At 40.6% G+C, this 17,175-nt stretch overlaps 1 protein-coding gene across 1 annotated transcript in view; it reads right to left on the minus strand.

Annotated features, from left to right (window-relative positions):
• afap1l1a (actin filament associated protein 1-like 1a) overlaps positions 1-17,175 on the minus strand; it is a 216,360-nt gene that overhangs the window by 90,618 nt on the left and 108,567 nt on the right. Inside the window, exons 2-3 of the mRNA XM_060837094.1 lie at positions 12,857-12,985; positions 4,375-4,458 (exon numbers count right to left, since the gene is read on the minus strand). Of these exons, the coding sequence (XP_060693077.1) occupies positions 4,375-4,458; positions 12,857-12,985 (213 nt within the window). The remainder of the gene's footprint in view (positions 1-4,374; positions 4,459-12,856; positions 12,986-17,175) is intronic.

Consider the following 17,175-nt stretch of genomic DNA (forward strand, 5'->3'; position numbering starts at 1 on the left):
TTGGTTCTCTTTTAAACAGGAGTCTGATTCATTCAGCTGATTCATTCTCTAAACATAAAAGTTGTGCTGAAATTCTTCCTCAAAAGGTTAAGCTTTCAATCGATGCCTCTGGCAACACCGAATTTGTGTCATGATATACAGATCAATGAATGCAATTTGATCATATCTCATTACCTTCAGTCCAGGAACTGAATGATTGAAGCACTGGACTTTGTGCAGGTTCATAATTCCTTGAAAGTAGAGTCGCAGGTAGATAGGATAATGAAGGCAGCGTTTGGTATGCTTTCCTTTATTGGTCAGACCATTGAGTATCAGAGTTGGAGGTCATGTTGCAGCTGTACAGGACATTAGTGAGGCCACTGTTGAAATATCGCATGAAATTCTGGTTTCCTTTGTATTGGAAGGATGTTGTAAAACTTGAAAGCATTCAGAAAAGATTTAAAAGGGTGTTGCCAGAGTTGGAGGATTTGATGCATAGGGAGAGGCTGAATAGGCAGGGACTGTTTTCCCTGGAGCATCGGAGGCTGAGGGGTGACCTTATAGAGGTTTATAAAATCGTAAGGGGCATGGATAGGATAAATAGACAATATATTTTCCATAGGGTGGGGGAGTCAGGAACTAGAGGGCATAAGATTAGAGTGAGAAGGGAAAGAGAAACAAAGGGGCCGAATGGGGCAACTTTTTCACACAGAGGGTGGTGTGCGTATGGAATGAGCTGCCAGAGGAAGTGCTGGAGTTTGGTACAATTATAGCACTTAAAAGGCATCTGTATGGGAATATGAATAGGAAGGGTTTAGAGGGATATGAGCCAAGTGCTGACAAATGGGACTCGATTAGGTTAGGATATCTGTTTGGCATGGACGAGTTGGACCGAAGGGTCTCTTATGACTCTATGATTAAAAGCTTAGGTGACTGACGTTTTAAACTGGAGATGAGTATTTCAGATGAAAGAGAAGAGGAAACTGATCTTTTCAAACACTTTATTTAAGTATTTCTTATTACTTTGGTCAACGTCATTAAGCAGTCACTTTTTGGTGTCATCAGCCATAATGGTTACATATTTGTCTCCATAATTTCCTTTAATAGCTTGACCACACAGGGCTTTTATAAAATATGAGAATCTGCAATTACAGATATTCAGTTTTCTGTTCCACATATAATGTAGCCATTGCTGGTCTTTTGAGGAAAGACCACTCACTCAGGATTTACAGACAAAGTGTGCATCAAATGCCACAGACTGTATAAATAAATAGATCAATTATTTCCTTCATTTATCTGACAGCTATATGATGTTCAGTATTAGCAATGAAAATCGACTAATGATAACCTCTGCATATTTGACCTTTCACATCTTAATAATTCTCATTTACGTGTTCGTACAATTAGTTAACTTTTATGTTGATTAATACTGTGAATTATCTAAGTGATAATCTCAAAAAAAGGCTTGTTAGTTTAGAAATGACTCAAAGATTACAGCAGGGTGGGCTGCTAATATTTTTGCTATCTTCATTGATGAGTTGATTTGACCAATTTTTGACTATGAAACATGAGCCAGAATCTTAAACCCTGAAAACTGGATAGTTTCATTCAATGCTTTAACTCCCAATTTGATTTCCATCCAAAATGTTATTAATTATCATACAACTTGCTTCAAACCAAAACTACTCAATTGATCTATAATCAAAAATAGCTCTGTGGGTTGAATTGACCAAAAGGAATAGCCACTTAAGAGTCATATAATGTATAAAAATTAAATTATAGCAGAGAAAGGGGGAGAAAAATTATAAGTAGATATTAAACAGTGTAATTGAAGAAATAAAAACCGTTCTGAGGAAGGGGGGGGGGGGGTCACTCGACCTGAAACGTTAACTCTGATTTCTCTCCACAGAGCCTGCCTGACTTGCTGAGCTTTTCCAGAAATTTTGTTTGAGAGTGTAATTAAAGAGTTGATGCTGAACATTTGATCAATAAGCAAGTGACCCATGGTTATTTGGCTGTGTGTTGTCATTTAAAATCAAGTGGAATATAAGCTGACTGCAGAATATTTAGATAGTTGTGCTCTTGAAATAAGTCATCTGAATTACCCATAAGGAACTTCTTGTTTTTGTATCTCATTCTCTCTACAATAGGATGCTCATCATGTATCTTCCTTTATTAATTCTCAGGATGCGAGCTTTACTAGCTAGTGTCTTTTGCCCATCCATAATTGCCCTTGAGAAAATGGTGGGGATTTGTCTTCTTGAACTACTGCAGTCCAGGGTGGTTGGATACACCCTATATTGCTGTTAGGAAAGGTCCTTATGAATTTTGATGCAAAGACAGTGAAGGAAAAAGTGGCAATAAGATTCCAAGTCAAGGTTGTGTGTAGCTTGGAGGGAATTTGCAGGTGTTGGTGTTCCCATATATCTGCTGCCTATGCTTTGAAATGGTAGAGGTCATGGGTTGGAAGATTATGAAGGAGGTTTGGGGATCTGGATGTAGGTTTGCTCGCTGAGCCTGAAGGTTTATTTTCAGATGTTTCGTCACCATACCAGGTAACATCTTCGGTAAGCCTCCGGATGAAGCACTGGCGGTAGGGCTTGCTTTCTATTTATGTGTTTAGGTTTCCTTGGGTTGGTGATGTCATTTTCTGAGGTGATGTCATTTCCTGACTTTTTTCTCAGTGAGTGGTAAATCAATGTGTTTGTTGATGGAATTCTGGTTGGAGTGCCAACTTCTAGGAATTCTCGTGTGTCTCTCTGTTTGGCAGTTTTGGGGAGTTGCTGTTGTGCATCTTGCTGCCATTGTGCATTGTTGGTAGAGAGACTAAATGTTTAAGTGATTGATAGGATTTCCTCTGGTTTGGGGAGATGCTTCTGTGGCCATCAGTGTGACTGCTTGGTATTATGATCCTAGATGTCACAGAACAGCTTCAGAATATTTTTATTGGGTAGACTGAACAATCAGAGATTGTGATCTACAATGGGATAAATGATATTGGTAAGGGGATGGATGTGGTCATGCAATCAGAATTCAAGGAATAAGCAGAAAATTAGCAACATCATAAAGTCACTCCAACTTAAAATCCAGTACTACGTGCAAGCGAATATAGAAATAGAAGGTAAGACAGATGCATGCGAGACTGGAACGATAGAATGGGAGGGTAGGCTTCAGTTTCTGGGACTGTTGTAGGGAAGTTGGCACTTGTACAAGCCAGAGGTTTGCATCTAAACAAATTTGGAATAGAGTTCCTTACAGGGCATTTTCCTAGTGCTGTTGGGAGAATATAAACTATCTCAGCAGAGGCATAGGATCCAGGAGAGAATATTAGACAGGAATATTCGGGAGTAATATAGTAATACAAGGAGTTTGAAAAGATTAGAAAGGGAAAAAGAAGGTGGTGTGCTAACTTTGGTTATGGACAGCAATGGAGAAAGAATATTGCCCAGAGCACTCAAGCTCAGAATTAATTTGGCTAAAGCTATGGAACAAACAAGGCATAATTACATTGCTTGATGCAATATATTAATGACCCAATAACAAGAAGATTACAGAGGGATGCAAACATCATAGTGTAGTTGTACTGGGGAAATTTAATTACTCAAACATAGACTAAGATACTGACAGTTTAGCGTGCAATGAGCAACAAGCAATTTTAGTTTGTATTCAGGGATATGGATAAGCTCTTGGCATTTAAGTTTGATAAGGCAACATGTCTGGATGAGATGCATACGAAAATATTTAAGGAAATGAGACTGAAAATTGCAGAGGCAACGATAATCATCTTCCAATCTTCACAGTAGTCTGGAGAGGTGCTGAAGAACTGGTGAATTGCAAACATTATGCCATTGTTCAAGAAAGCTTATAGGAATAAGCATAGCCATTACAGAACAGTCAGTTTAATATGAGTAGCAAGAAGATTTCTTGAAACAATGTTTGGAATTGGATTACTAGTTACTTGAAAAATAGAGGTATTGTGGAGAGCCATATTGGATTTATGAAGAAAAAAAATCACGTCTGATTTGCTGGTGTTTTTTGAAGAGCATGGTGCTGTAAAAACACAGCAGGTCAGGCAGCATCCAAGGAGCAGGAGAGTCGATGGTTCAGACATAAGTCCTTCATCGAGAATTGGGCGTCTGCCCGAAACATCGGCTCCCCTGCTCCTTGGATGCAGTGCGACTAGCAGTGCTTTTCCAGTGCCACACTTTCTGACTCATACAAAGTATTTGCTGAGTGTATACTTCCCAAATAATAAGAACTGGCTTGAAAAGATTCTCGTAGGCTCCTCAAGTAACAACACCACAGCAGTAGAAGCTTGGGAATAGAACATTATAACTGTGGAAATTTACAATTAGTCCTGTACTTAATCTTTATTATAGAAAAATGTAGACATACCAAAATCCTCGAATAAGGATTCTACAAAACTTGTCCCATTCCGACAATCTGACGTGTTCATATACATATAATTAGTTTCAGAAACTGTGGAAAGAGAAATGGTAAAATTTAATTATGACAAAGTCAGAAATTAAGTGATCAGACACTGAACTTCAACCTCTACACTTCTGTTAGTTGATAAACTTTTACAAGTAGTAATCTGAACAGAAAATGCTGTGTAGTATCCCAAACTAAACCATTCCATGTAATACACCGCTATCCTCCAATGTTTATTTTCTAGGAACTCCTGCTTAGCCATGCCTGGTTAGGGAGAAGATCATTTCATATTAAAGCATCTTACAAAATAATCTACTACAACTCTGACACAGTCTTCAGGCAAAAACAGAGAACTCAAATTCCTGGCATGTTCTGGGACTCCCCTCACAATCACAGAGTGGGACAGACCATAAACACTAGGCTCAGCATTTCTTTTAAATGTTTAAAGGCTGTGGCTATCTAGGTAATGGGAGTACACTAGTGATCTGCCAAGGAAAACCAAAAGTCACAGGACCCAGTATGTGCTATATAAAAAGAGAGCAAACAGGGCACAGAAGGCTGTTCCAATGTTCCAGGGTGGTGAGAAGCTGGTTCCAAAGGTGGCTTGAGACAGCTAAAGAGGGATCCAGCAGTTTTGAAAACTGTAACCAGGAAAATAAATCACTGAACATTGTACCCAGGAGTGAGAAAGGGAGATAATGAGAAGGATCCAGAAGTTCTAAAAGTAATCAAAAGACAAGAAACAAAAGAAATCACAAAAGATGAGCAGAGCTAGAAGTAAAGGAGAAATTTCTTGATCTTATTGAATGACTGACATAGGAACCAAGGAAGAAGTGCCAGGCAATGAATTGGTGCCTGTAAGCATGGCTGTGTGCACACCCCAGGGACCTGGAGTTTAGCAGAGTAGGTATTAGAAAATCGTCAAGATGATGAAATTGAATCTCCAGGAGGTGAGCAGGTGTGCAGGCTCTCCATGTCAAAGTGACATCATGAAGCAAAATCTTGGGTGGTGAGTGAAATCCTTGTGAAGAAAGATCTGAGTGTCAACAAGACTTTCATGACTCACTGTATTGAATCTGGGTAAGTTGCTAACAAATCTATGGATATCTTATTTCATCACTTGTAAATTATTTCTGATTTCATGCTAATATTGGAGTGTAATAGAGATATTGAGAGGTATTTTACTTTTGACTTGGTGTAGGAGTGATTATGTTTGGTTCAAAGCCCATTGATTCTCTAGCTTTACTCTATTAATAAAGGATTGGGGATTTTCAAACTTCATCTATTTTAAACAGCCATGACGTGGAGGTGCTGGTGTTAGACTGAGGTGGACAACATCAGAAGTCACACGATACTAAGTTATAGTCCAACAAGTTTATTTGAAATCACAAGCTTTCGGTGGTGAAGTTTAGCAGGCGAAGTTGGTTATCACCTGATGAAGAAACAGTACTCCAAAAGCTTATGATTTCAATTAAACCTATTGGAGTTTTACCTGGTGTTGTGTGACGTTTGAGCTATTTTAAATAGGATAGTTAATAAGATACCCCTAACCAGACTTCAAGAAATTGGTCTAAGGTCATAACACACATAAATCAATCTCAAATTTCTGATGAAAACAATTTAAACTGGTGGAACAGCTAGATGGGAAAGGGTGAAAACATTTCAAGTTCATGTAAACTTTGGTGTAAATTTGACCTGAATTCACAGTTTCTCTTAATTTGTACCCATCTAATCTCAGTTCAGGGGAGTTTTCTTTCCTAGTAACTAATATCCCTTTAATATTCTTACGTAGTTTCATCCAACTTCCCATCAGAATTCCAAAAGAATCACATTGGTATTTGACATCAGGTTCCGTTTAATTTTAAGTTACTAATATGGAAACAGGTATCACTGTTTTATTCTTATTGAAAAAGAAAATATGTTTCATATATTCTTCCAGTGAGCATCTGGTCATAGAGTTCTACAGCACTGAAACAGGCCCGTTTGTTCAAATCTTCCATGCCAACCAGATATCCTAAATTAATCTAGTCCCATTTGCCAGCATTTGGTCCATAGCCCTCCAAATCCTTTCTATTCGTATACCCATCCAGGTGGCCTTTTAAATGTTGTAAGTATACCAGCCTCCACCACTTTTTCTGGCAGCTCATTCCATACACGCACCACCCTCCGCATGAAAACGTTGTTTCTGTACATGAAAATCTATCATCAGCCATTATCTTATTACATCTGGTAATCAACAATTGTTGACATTTCATATTCATTTCTTCCCCAAATGTAATTAGTGTTGTAAGTAGTAAGAAAAGGATAAATTACCATAATCTTATAAGGTCATAGGGCTGCTCTGTCATTAGAGAGAGACGACTAGTGATGGTTTAACCTGAATCTGGATTAGTGGTGCTGGAAAAGCACAGCAGTTCAGGTAACATCCGAGGAGCAGTAAAATCGATGTTTCGGACAAAAGCCCTTCATCAGGAATACAGGCAGAGTGCCTGAAGGGTGGAGAGATAAATGAGACGAGGGTGGGGGTGGGGAGAAAGTAGCATAGAGTACAATAGGTAAGTGGGGGTGGGGATGAAGGTGATAGGTCGGTGGGGAGGAGGGTGGGGGAAGGTAGCAAAGAGTACAATGGTGGATGGGGGTGGGATGAAGGTGATAGGTCAGAGAGGAGGGTGGAGTGGATAGGTGGAAAAGAAGATAGGCAGGTAGGACAAGTCATGAGGACAGTGTTGAGCTGGAAGTTTGGAACTGGGGTGAGGTGGGGGAAGGGGAAATGAGGAAACTGTTGAAGTCCACATTGATGCCCTGGGGTTGAAGTGTTCCGAGGTGGAAGGATAGGTATTCTTCCTCCAGATGTCGAGTGGTGAGGAAGCGGCAGTGAAGGAGGCCTACGACCTCCATGCCCTCGGCAGAGTGGGAGGGGGAGTTGAAATGTTGGCCAACAGGGCGGTGTGGTTGATTGGTACGGGTGTCCCAGAGATATTCCCTAAAGCGCTCTGCAAGAGACGTCCAGTCTCCCCAGTGTAGAGGAGACTGCATTGGGAGCAACGAATACAATAAATGATATTGGTGAATGTGCAGGTAAAACTTTGATGGATATGGAAGGCGCATTTAGGGCCTTGGATGGAGGTGAGGGAGGAAGTGTGGGCGCAGATTTTGCAATTCCTGTGGTGGCAGGGGGAGGTGCCAGGACAGGAGGGTGGATTGTAGGGGGACGTGGACCTGACCAGGTCGTCACAGAGGGAACGGTCTTTGCAGAAAGCGGAAAGGGGTGGGGAGGGAAATAGATCCCTGGTGGTGGGGTCCGTTTGGAGGTGGTGGAAATGTTGGTGGATGATTTGGTTTATGCAAAGGTTAGTTGGTGGAAAGTGAGCACAAGGGGGGTTCTGTCCTTGTTACAGTTGGAGGGGTGGAGTCTGAGGGCGGAGGTCAGGATGTGGACGAGATGCGTTGGAGGGCATCTTTAACCACCCTGAAGGGAAATTGTGGTCTCCAAAGAAGGAGGCAATCTGATGTGTTCTGTGGTGGAACTGGGGATCCTGGGAGCAGATATGGAGGAGGAGGAATTGGGAATACGGATGGCATTTTTGCAGGAGGTAGGGTGGGAATAGGTGTAATCCAGGTAGCTGTGGGAATTGGTGGGTTTGTAAAACATGTTGGTCGTCATTAATGGAGATGGAGAGGTCCAGGAAGGGGAGGGAGGTGTCAGAGATGGTCCAGGTAAATTTAAGGTCAGGGTGGAATGTGTTGGTGAAGTTGATGAATTGCTCAACCTCCTCGTGGGAGCATGAGGTGGCGCCAATGCAGTCACCAATGTAGCGGAGGAAGAGGTGGGGAGTGGTGCTGGTGTTATTACGGAAGATGGACTATTCTACATAGCCAAAAAAGAGACAGGCATAGCTGGGGCCCATACAGGTGCCCATGGCTACCCCTTTGCTTTGGAGGAAGTGGGAGGATTCTAAGGAGAAATTGTTAAGGGTGAGGACCAGTTCGGCCAAACAAATGAGTGTGTCGGTGGAAGGGTACTGTTGGGGACGTCGGGAGAGGAAGAAATGGAGGGCTTGGAGGCCCTGGTCATGGCGGATGGAGGTGTAGAGGGACTGAATATCCATAGTGAAGATGAGGTGTTGGGGGCCGGGGAAATGAAAATCTTGGAGAAGGTGGAGGGCATGGGTGGTGCCTCGAACATATGTGGGGAGTTCCTGGACTGGGGGGGATAGGACAGTGTCGAGATAGGTAGAAATGAGTTCAGTGGGGCAGGAGCATGCTGAGACAATTGATTGGCCAGGGTGGTCAGGCTTGTGGATCTTGGGAAGGAGGTAGAACTGGGCAATGCAGGATTCCTGGACTATGAGGTTGGAAGCTGTGGGTGGGAGATCTCCTGAGGTGATGAAGTTCTGTATGGTCTGGGAGATGACAGTTTGGTGATGCGGAGTGGGGTCATGGTCGAGGGGGCGATAGGAAGAGTGTCCTCGAGTTGACGTCTGGCTTCAGCAGTGTACAGGTTAGTGCGCCAGACTACCACTGCACGCCCTTTACCACTGGCTTGATGGTGAAGTCAGGATTAGAGCAGCGGGAGTGGAGGGCTGCGCGATGTGAGGGTGAGAGGTTGGAGTGGGGGAGGGGGGTAGATAGGTTGAGGCGGTTAATGTCCTGGCGGCAGTTGGAAATGAAGAGGTCGAGGGTGGGTAATAGGCCAGCATGGGGTGTTCAGGTGGATGGAGTGTGTTGGAGGCGGGCGAAGGGGTCCTCGGAAGGTGGGCGGGAGTCCTGATTGTGAAAGTAAGCTCGGAGGCGGAGGTGGCTGAACCTGAAGGTCATGATGCCTCAGGCAAGGGGAGAGGTTGAGAAGGAGTTTCCTTCCTGGTAACCTTAGCTAGTGCTATAGGATAATCATACTTCAATCATTGGACTAAATTTTCAATTGACCTTGAAGAAAGATTTAGCAATCTTTGTGGCACAGTTTTCCATTTTCCAAATGTCACTTCATTTCTCGTTTCAAATCAAGGGGATGTAATCAGGCAGAATAAGCAACTAATCACAATTAAATATTCCAACAGCTAAAAGAACTTTAAAAACACACACTATGAAAGTTTCTAATTTTAATTTTAAGGTTTAAAGATAACAAAATAAATATTTGGGACATACCTGTGGGATTAAATTAGAAGGTAAAAAAAAATGTTCATGTTATGAAAAAGTAATTTTTTTAAATTAATGGAATTTCTTATCACAATAAAAGAAATTAATATTCAGCAAATATTAAATGACACTTTCAGAACAAGTAAGGGTGTTTAGCAGTAATCGTGAACTTTGTATGTCATTAAAATAAAATGCAACCTTTTAATTGATTCTTATAGCAAAACTAAAGAATATAAATGTGGGCTATTGTCAATTGTGGATTTCCAACTGATTGCAGATTAAAGGATGGGGAAATTCGGGAAGGGGAATCTCAAAAGTGCATCCTTTTGAGAGGGAAAGCATCACTGATAACAACTTATGGTTTTCTGCGTTTAACTGCACATGTTCAGGTTCCGAGAAATGTGTCGGTTTCAGAGGAATATCAACAGAACACAAAGCTTGCTATCATTAAAGTCTATGTCTTTAAAACATAAAATTCTAAGATAACATTTATTTCGTAAAATATTTCAATTATTCTTTTTCAAATACTTTATTCTTTCCAGGTAATACTCACCCAAGGCAATTACCCACAACTATCACCACCCACTTCACATTCAATAACAAAACCTCCAAACAAGTCAACGGAACATCCATGGAATCACTAATATCAGGTCTTATTGTGATAATGCAGAGACTTGAACAAGTTGCCCTCCCATCTATCCAACCGAAACTGTGGGTCTGTTACGTGGATGACACCTTTGATGTCATAAAATGGAACAAATTAAAGAAAACATACAACACCGTCAACAATATCCTGACAGGCTTAAAATTCACAAAGGAGGAGGAGAACGACAACAGACTCCCATTCCTAGAAGTTGAACATACAGTTAACGGAGAGGCTCAAACCCGTGGCAACAGAAAAACAACAAACACAGATCAAATACTTAACTTCAGAAGCAATCATCCCAACACCCACAAACAGAGCTGCATCAAGACATTATTTCAACAAATTAGATCACACTGCAGCACCCAAGAACTACAGACAGCAGAAGAAAAATAATCTATAACAACATTTTCAAGAAAAATGAGTACCCAATAAACACAATCTTCCGATTCCACAGAAACAAACCCAAACAAGTAGACACAACGCAACCAAAAACTATACCCACATTACCTTACATCAAAGACATATCAGAAATGACTTCCAGACTACTCAGACCCCTTGGCATCATGGTAGCCCTCAAATCTACCAACATAGAAACAGCAGCTAATGAATATAAAGGATCCATTAGATAGTACCAGCAAAACTAATATTGTTTACAAAACATACCAGAACTGTAAAAAAACACTACATTCAACAAACAAGCAGGACACTTGCCACTAGGATACACAAACACCAACTAGCCACCAAAAGACATGACCCACTATCACTAGTTTCCAAACATACAGACAAGAGAAGGACACCACTTTGACTGGGACAATACACACATCCTAGGACAGGCAAAAGAAAGACATGCATGAGAATTCTTAGAGGCATGACATTCTAACCAGAACTTCATTAATAAACACATCGACTTAGATCTCATCTATCTTCCCTTGAAAAAAAAGAACTGGAAATGACATCACCTACCTTAAGAAATCAAGACCTATAAATAGAGAGGCGGGACATACCATCAGCGTTTCACTGGAGACTCTCACTAATGATGTTACCTAGTCATGGGGACGAAATAACCGAGAACAAACCTTCCATCTCAGCGAGCTAACTTACATAATTATCATCAACCTGAGCTACAAATCTTCTCAAAAATCACTATCACATAATATTACACAGCACAAAAGATGCTTTGAAAACACAACTTACATTGAAAAGTTAAACTGCAAACCTAGAAATGCAATATTACATTTTAAGTGGGCATATTATACGAATTACTGAGCTGTCAAATAAGTATGATTGAATTCCACATGCTGACACAGATTATTGTAAACCCATCTGAGTGATTAGGGTTTTGTAAATGAAGCAGTCACTGAAATTTTTCTGACATAAGTTAAATGTGGTTGACATAAATCTCACTTCAGGAGTTAGCTGAAATTCACAATAGTCCTGAAGCAGCACAACATTGTCAAATCGCTGCAGAACTTCAGAGCTGTAAAACCATTTGGCTCATTGTATCTGGAAATTGTTAAGAGAGAACAAAACTGCTTTAATCTCTTCCAGGAACTGAAGCAAACACTTGCTCTTTTCACATATCGTCACATGATAAAGGGTAAAACTGATAATTCTGTTTTATCATATGGATCCGTGCAAAGCCCCATACTATAGAACTGTTGAGCGAACTTATCACCAGATGGCTACAAGTTATAAACATTCCCAATCTATAACTGAAAATTAGACAGCAATGTGATATCCGCTCCAATGGCAAAGTGGAATTTCAATTACTCTCATTACAGAAGATGACACCACTTTAAAGAGAATGTGTATGAAAATATTCATAAGAGAAACAACCACTTGAAGAGGTGCAATCTATAGGGTTGAGAATCAAAAGTGGGGTGTGGGGGTGGAGGGTGAGTTTACACTGGGTAGCTTTTCATTAACAGCATGAGGTCATTAGGCCAAATGGCTTCTTTCTGGGTTGTGGAATTTTTATGATTCTATGAAACCCAACTAACAGTCTAACTGGTGAGCGATACCAGTGAAGAGAATAGAACACATTCTATTTCAGGCATCAACTGTGAAAAGTTTCCAATCTAAGATTGTATAAAGTATATGTATAAATGTACAACAAAGCTGCCTCTATTATGTCACAACAGCAACCCCTATTCTGCCAACATGATTCAGCCTAACCTGGTTCTCTTGTGACAGTGATAGCATTCCTACCTCTGGGTCAGGAGGCCCATGTTTAAATCCCACCTGCTCCAGAGATGTGTGTCATAATATATTTTGAAGATATTACATCTAAAAATAATTCAAAAATATCTGGAAGAGCACCCTTATGGTCAGGTGTGTCATTTGTTTTGTATTTTATAAGTGAATGAGCTTGACTATTAATTCAAACTTAGGGACAAGTTGTAGTGTCCTTTGGGATCCAGAGATTTTCATTTTGGGAGCTAACTCCTTTAAGACACATCTCATGTTGGTCACTATGCAGTGGCAGTGACGGTAATGGTGACAAAATCTAGATTATTGTGCATTCCACCCAGTTGAGGGAGAAAAGGGATTATGAGTGTACAACTAAATTAAGGAAAATACAATTGCAAACAAAACTTAATACTTCATAAACTCCAGAACTCTGATTTAATGTAGGGAGTGAAGCAGTTTGCTGATGTCACTGACCGGATGGTGGCTGAAGTCTCTGCAACATGCTGCTCACTGTCACCGTCTTCTCTCGGGTCGTGGCACTCAGGTACTCATGGTCCAATAACTTAAGTAAGAGACTCAGTTCTGGGATCAGCTGCTCCACCACTAAAAAGGATGAAAAGCATGTTCCTTAATAATCCCATAACACAAATTGTATTTTCCAGTATAAACCACACCAGTAACTTGTGCAACACCTCAAAACATTTGAAAATGATGAAGATATTGATACAGTGGGACAGAAACATAGGGAAATGGGAGTGGGATGGAAAGGTTTGGATGGACAGCTACACATGCAGTTGAAGAGAAATGTTATCAAAACAAGTAACGATGATGGAAAGGTAGACAAAATTCAGTTAAATAACTCCAAAGATAAGCTGATGGTATTTGTGAAGGGAAGGGATAGGATGAAGGGGTGAGGAGAAGAATATCAGTGTTAGGTTATCAGACTAGAAATACAGAGATGGAGAAAATCAACAGGAGAACATGTGCAATGCTGACATTATGATTTTTTGACATATTTGTAACTTACCCATCCAGGAAAAAAATACAAAAAGCACATTGCAGCAAACTGTTTTAATATTATACTAATTTATATTTTGTATGATACTCTTAATTCAAAACCTCAAATTGTTTCTATAGGCAAGTCACTTGTGAAAACCAGTAACCATGAGTACTTTGTCTTAGGTTATTGTTTTCAGAAAACAACCTCAAATTTGAAAGAACTGACTCAAACCTCTTGAAAAATAAATGGTAAAGTGAACTTGATGGTAAAATTTAGAATAGAATAGAATCCCTACAGTGTGGAAGCAGGGCATTCAGCCCATTGAGTCCACACTGACCCCTTTGAGGGTTGAATTGAACCCAGGTCCCTGGTGTTGTAGGGCAGCACTGCTAACCACTGAGCCATCATGGCACCTGTTTTAATTCTTCCATGGGATGGAGTGAGGACTTTCAGGATTTTGTCCCAGAAAATATGTAGTAAGGAGATACATTTTCAAAGCAGACTGATGTGTAGCTTGAAGGGGAACTTCAGATGGTCATGTTTCCTCGCTAATAAAGGACATATAGATAGAAACTTGTTATTTGGCACAACTAGTACATGCCAGTGTTTATGATCCGCTTGGTTTTCTCCCATCTTTCCTCATCTAGATCGGTCACTGTGTTTTTCTATTCCCTCCTTTTCCTTTATTTGTATAGATTCTCCTTTAAATCCATCAATACTATCCACTTCAACCATTCTCTTTAGTAGCAAATTTTCCCGTCTCACCACTCATTGGGTAAAGAAACTTCTTCTGCATCCTATATTTAATTTCTTGATACCTATCTTAAGTTGATGGCCTCTAGTCATGCTGTTCCTCACAAAAGGAAACATTCTCTCAATCTGTCACACTTGATTATATGTTGCTTGAGGTCAAGACTAAAGGCTCCCATCTCACACCTATAATTCAATTTCTTCTCCATGAAGTGAAGTGATCCTGACAGAACTCAACTGGGCATTGATATTAGTGTCTAAGTGACCAGTGACAGTAACATTAAATAGGATTTGTCCTTTTCTTTGTGAACAGGATATGGAAATGATTGCCAGTTTTTCAGGTAGATTCCAGTGTTGGAGATTGGAACATGGAAAATAGATTAGATTACTTACAGTGTGGAAACAGGCCCTTCGGCCCAACAAGTCCACACCGACCCGCCGAAGCGCAACCCACCCATACCCCTACATTTACCCCTTACCTAACACTACGGGCAATTTAGCATGGCCAATTCACCTGATCCGCACATCTTTGGACTGTGGGAGGAAACCGGAGCACCCGGAGGAAACCCACGCAGACACGGGGAGAACGTGCAAACTCCACACAGTCAGTCGCCTGAGGCGGGAATTGAACCCAGGTCCCTGGCGCTGTGAGGCAGCAGTGCTAACCACTGCGCCACCGTGCCGCCCTTAAATGTCAAAATGTCAAATGTGAAAATGTCAAGCCTATCCTGTCATTCAATATGATCATGCCTAGATACATTCAAAAGCCTGGTTAGATGCATGACTGGTTCAGTACGATAGCAGGCACACACATTTTGATGTCTACACTGACAGCAGCCATTCCTTGATATTGTTCCTAGTAAGACGTTAAATTGAAAAGTCTGTTACTAATCTGATATTCAGCTGATGAAGGATAAAATATAGGAACATAGGACTTAGGATCAGCAATATGCCATTTGGCCCTTTGAGTCCACTCTACTATGTAATAGTGTGACGGCTATTGTAGCTGTTTCTCAGCTCCACTATACTGACTGCACCCATAACTCTTGATTCCCTTCTCTTTCATAAGTTTACCAACTCAGCCTTAGATAAATTTAAAGATCCAGCCTCTACTATCTTTTGGGGAAAAGAACTGAAACATAATCTTTACATGTTTATATTTCAGTTTGAACAATGCTTTATTATTAAAGTTCTCATCTTTATTTTCAAATCCATCCTTGTCCCTTCGTATCACTGCATTCCCCTCCAGCCCCACAACACTCCCAAGATGTACATGGTTGTCTAATGCTGTACTCTATTTTAATTGTTCTGCTATTACTGACCTTACCTTCAGCTATCTAAGCCTCAAGCTCCCTTTCTACATCACTTCTCTCCTTTAAGGCATTTCTTAAAATCTATCTTTCTGATCAAAATCATGTCCATCTGTCCTAACATTTCCTTATGTGGCTCAGTGTCATATTTAATTTTATAATACACCTGGAAGCAGCTTAGAATATTTTATCATAGTGTGGAGGTGCCAGTGTTGGACTGGGATGGACAAAGTTAAAAATCACACAACACCAGGTTATAGTCCAACAGATTTATTAGAAAGTACAAGCTGTCAGAGCGCTGTTTCTTTGTCAGGTAGTTAGTGGGGCAGGATCATAGGACGCAGAGTTTATAGTAAAAGGTCAAAGTGTCGTATAACTGATGCGATGTATGGAACAAACCTAGATTGCTGTTAAGTCTTCAATCACTTAGAATGGGGATGCAGGTTTCCATTATATGTAAATCTCAGCTAATTTAAAGTTTTATCAATACCTACAAAAAAGGTGACATCTCAGCTCAGACAATGTATTAAAGATGTGAGTTTAGAGTCTGTCTGTATCCAACCTGGATTCAAACTAATTCTATTTCTTAAGCAGTAATTTATAAAATGTCACAGTGACCGACTGAACTGGTCTGAATCCAGGTTGGGATACAGACTCCAACATTATCCCTTTAATGTATTGTTTGACCTGAGATATTACTTTTTTTTAAGATACTGATAAAACCTTAAGTTATCTCGGGGCTGAGACTTGAAAGAAATTCTGGGATTTACCTATTAATCAATCGAAACCTGCTTCCCTATTCTAAGTGATTAAAGACTTCACAGCAATCTAGGTTTGTTCAACACGCCGCATCAGTTTTATGACACTTTGATCTTTTACTATAACTTCTGTGTCGAGTGTGTGGTGGTGGAAAAGCAGAGCAGGTTAGACAGCATCCAAGGAGCAGGAAAATCGATGTTTCATGATTAGATTACTTACAGTGTGGAAACAGGCCCTTCGGCCCAACAAGTCCGCACCGACCCGCTGAAGCGCAACCCATCCATACCCCTACGTTTACCCCTTACCTAATACTATGGGCAATTTAGCATGGCCAATTCACCTGATCCGCACATCTTTGACTGTGGAGGAAACCGGAGCACCTGGAGGAAACCACGCAGACACGGGGCGAACGTGTAAACTCCACACAGTCAGTTGCTCGAGGCAGGAATTGAACCCGGTTCTCTGGCGCTGTGAGGCAGCAGTGCTAACCACCGTGCCACCGTGCTGCCCACGAGTAAGGGCTTCTGCCTGAAACATCAATTCTCCTGCTCCTCGGATGCTGCCTGACTGGCTGCACTTTTCCAGCATCACACTCTCAACTCTGATCTCCAGCATTTGCAGTCCTCACTTTCTACTATAAATTCTGTGTCTTATGGTCTTGCCCGACTGATGAAGGAGCAGCACTGCAAAAGCTTATACTTTCAAATAAACCTGTTGGACTGTAACCTGGTGTTGTATGATTTTTATTTTATCATACAAAATATGCTACATAAATATAAATTGTTGTTGTAAACAATACTTCTGTAGAGATTTAGGTTATAATTAGACACTTCCAAATTCCTAAACCGCAGTCTTCATCGCAAATATATAGATCAGCAGGCTTAAATCTCTCTACCTTAACACAATCACTCAATTAAACACTTCTGGCTAAAGATAGTTGGAAACATTTAGTGTTATCTTTGTGCTCATTTGAT

Source organism: Hemiscyllium ocellatum, chromosome 16 (assembly GCF_020745735.1).
Source record: "Hemiscyllium ocellatum isolate sHemOce1 chromosome 16, sHemOce1.pat.X.cur, whole genome shotgun sequence".
Taxonomy (NCBI): Eukaryota; Metazoa; Chordata; class Chondrichthyes; order Orectolobiformes; family Hemiscylliidae; genus Hemiscyllium; species Hemiscyllium ocellatum.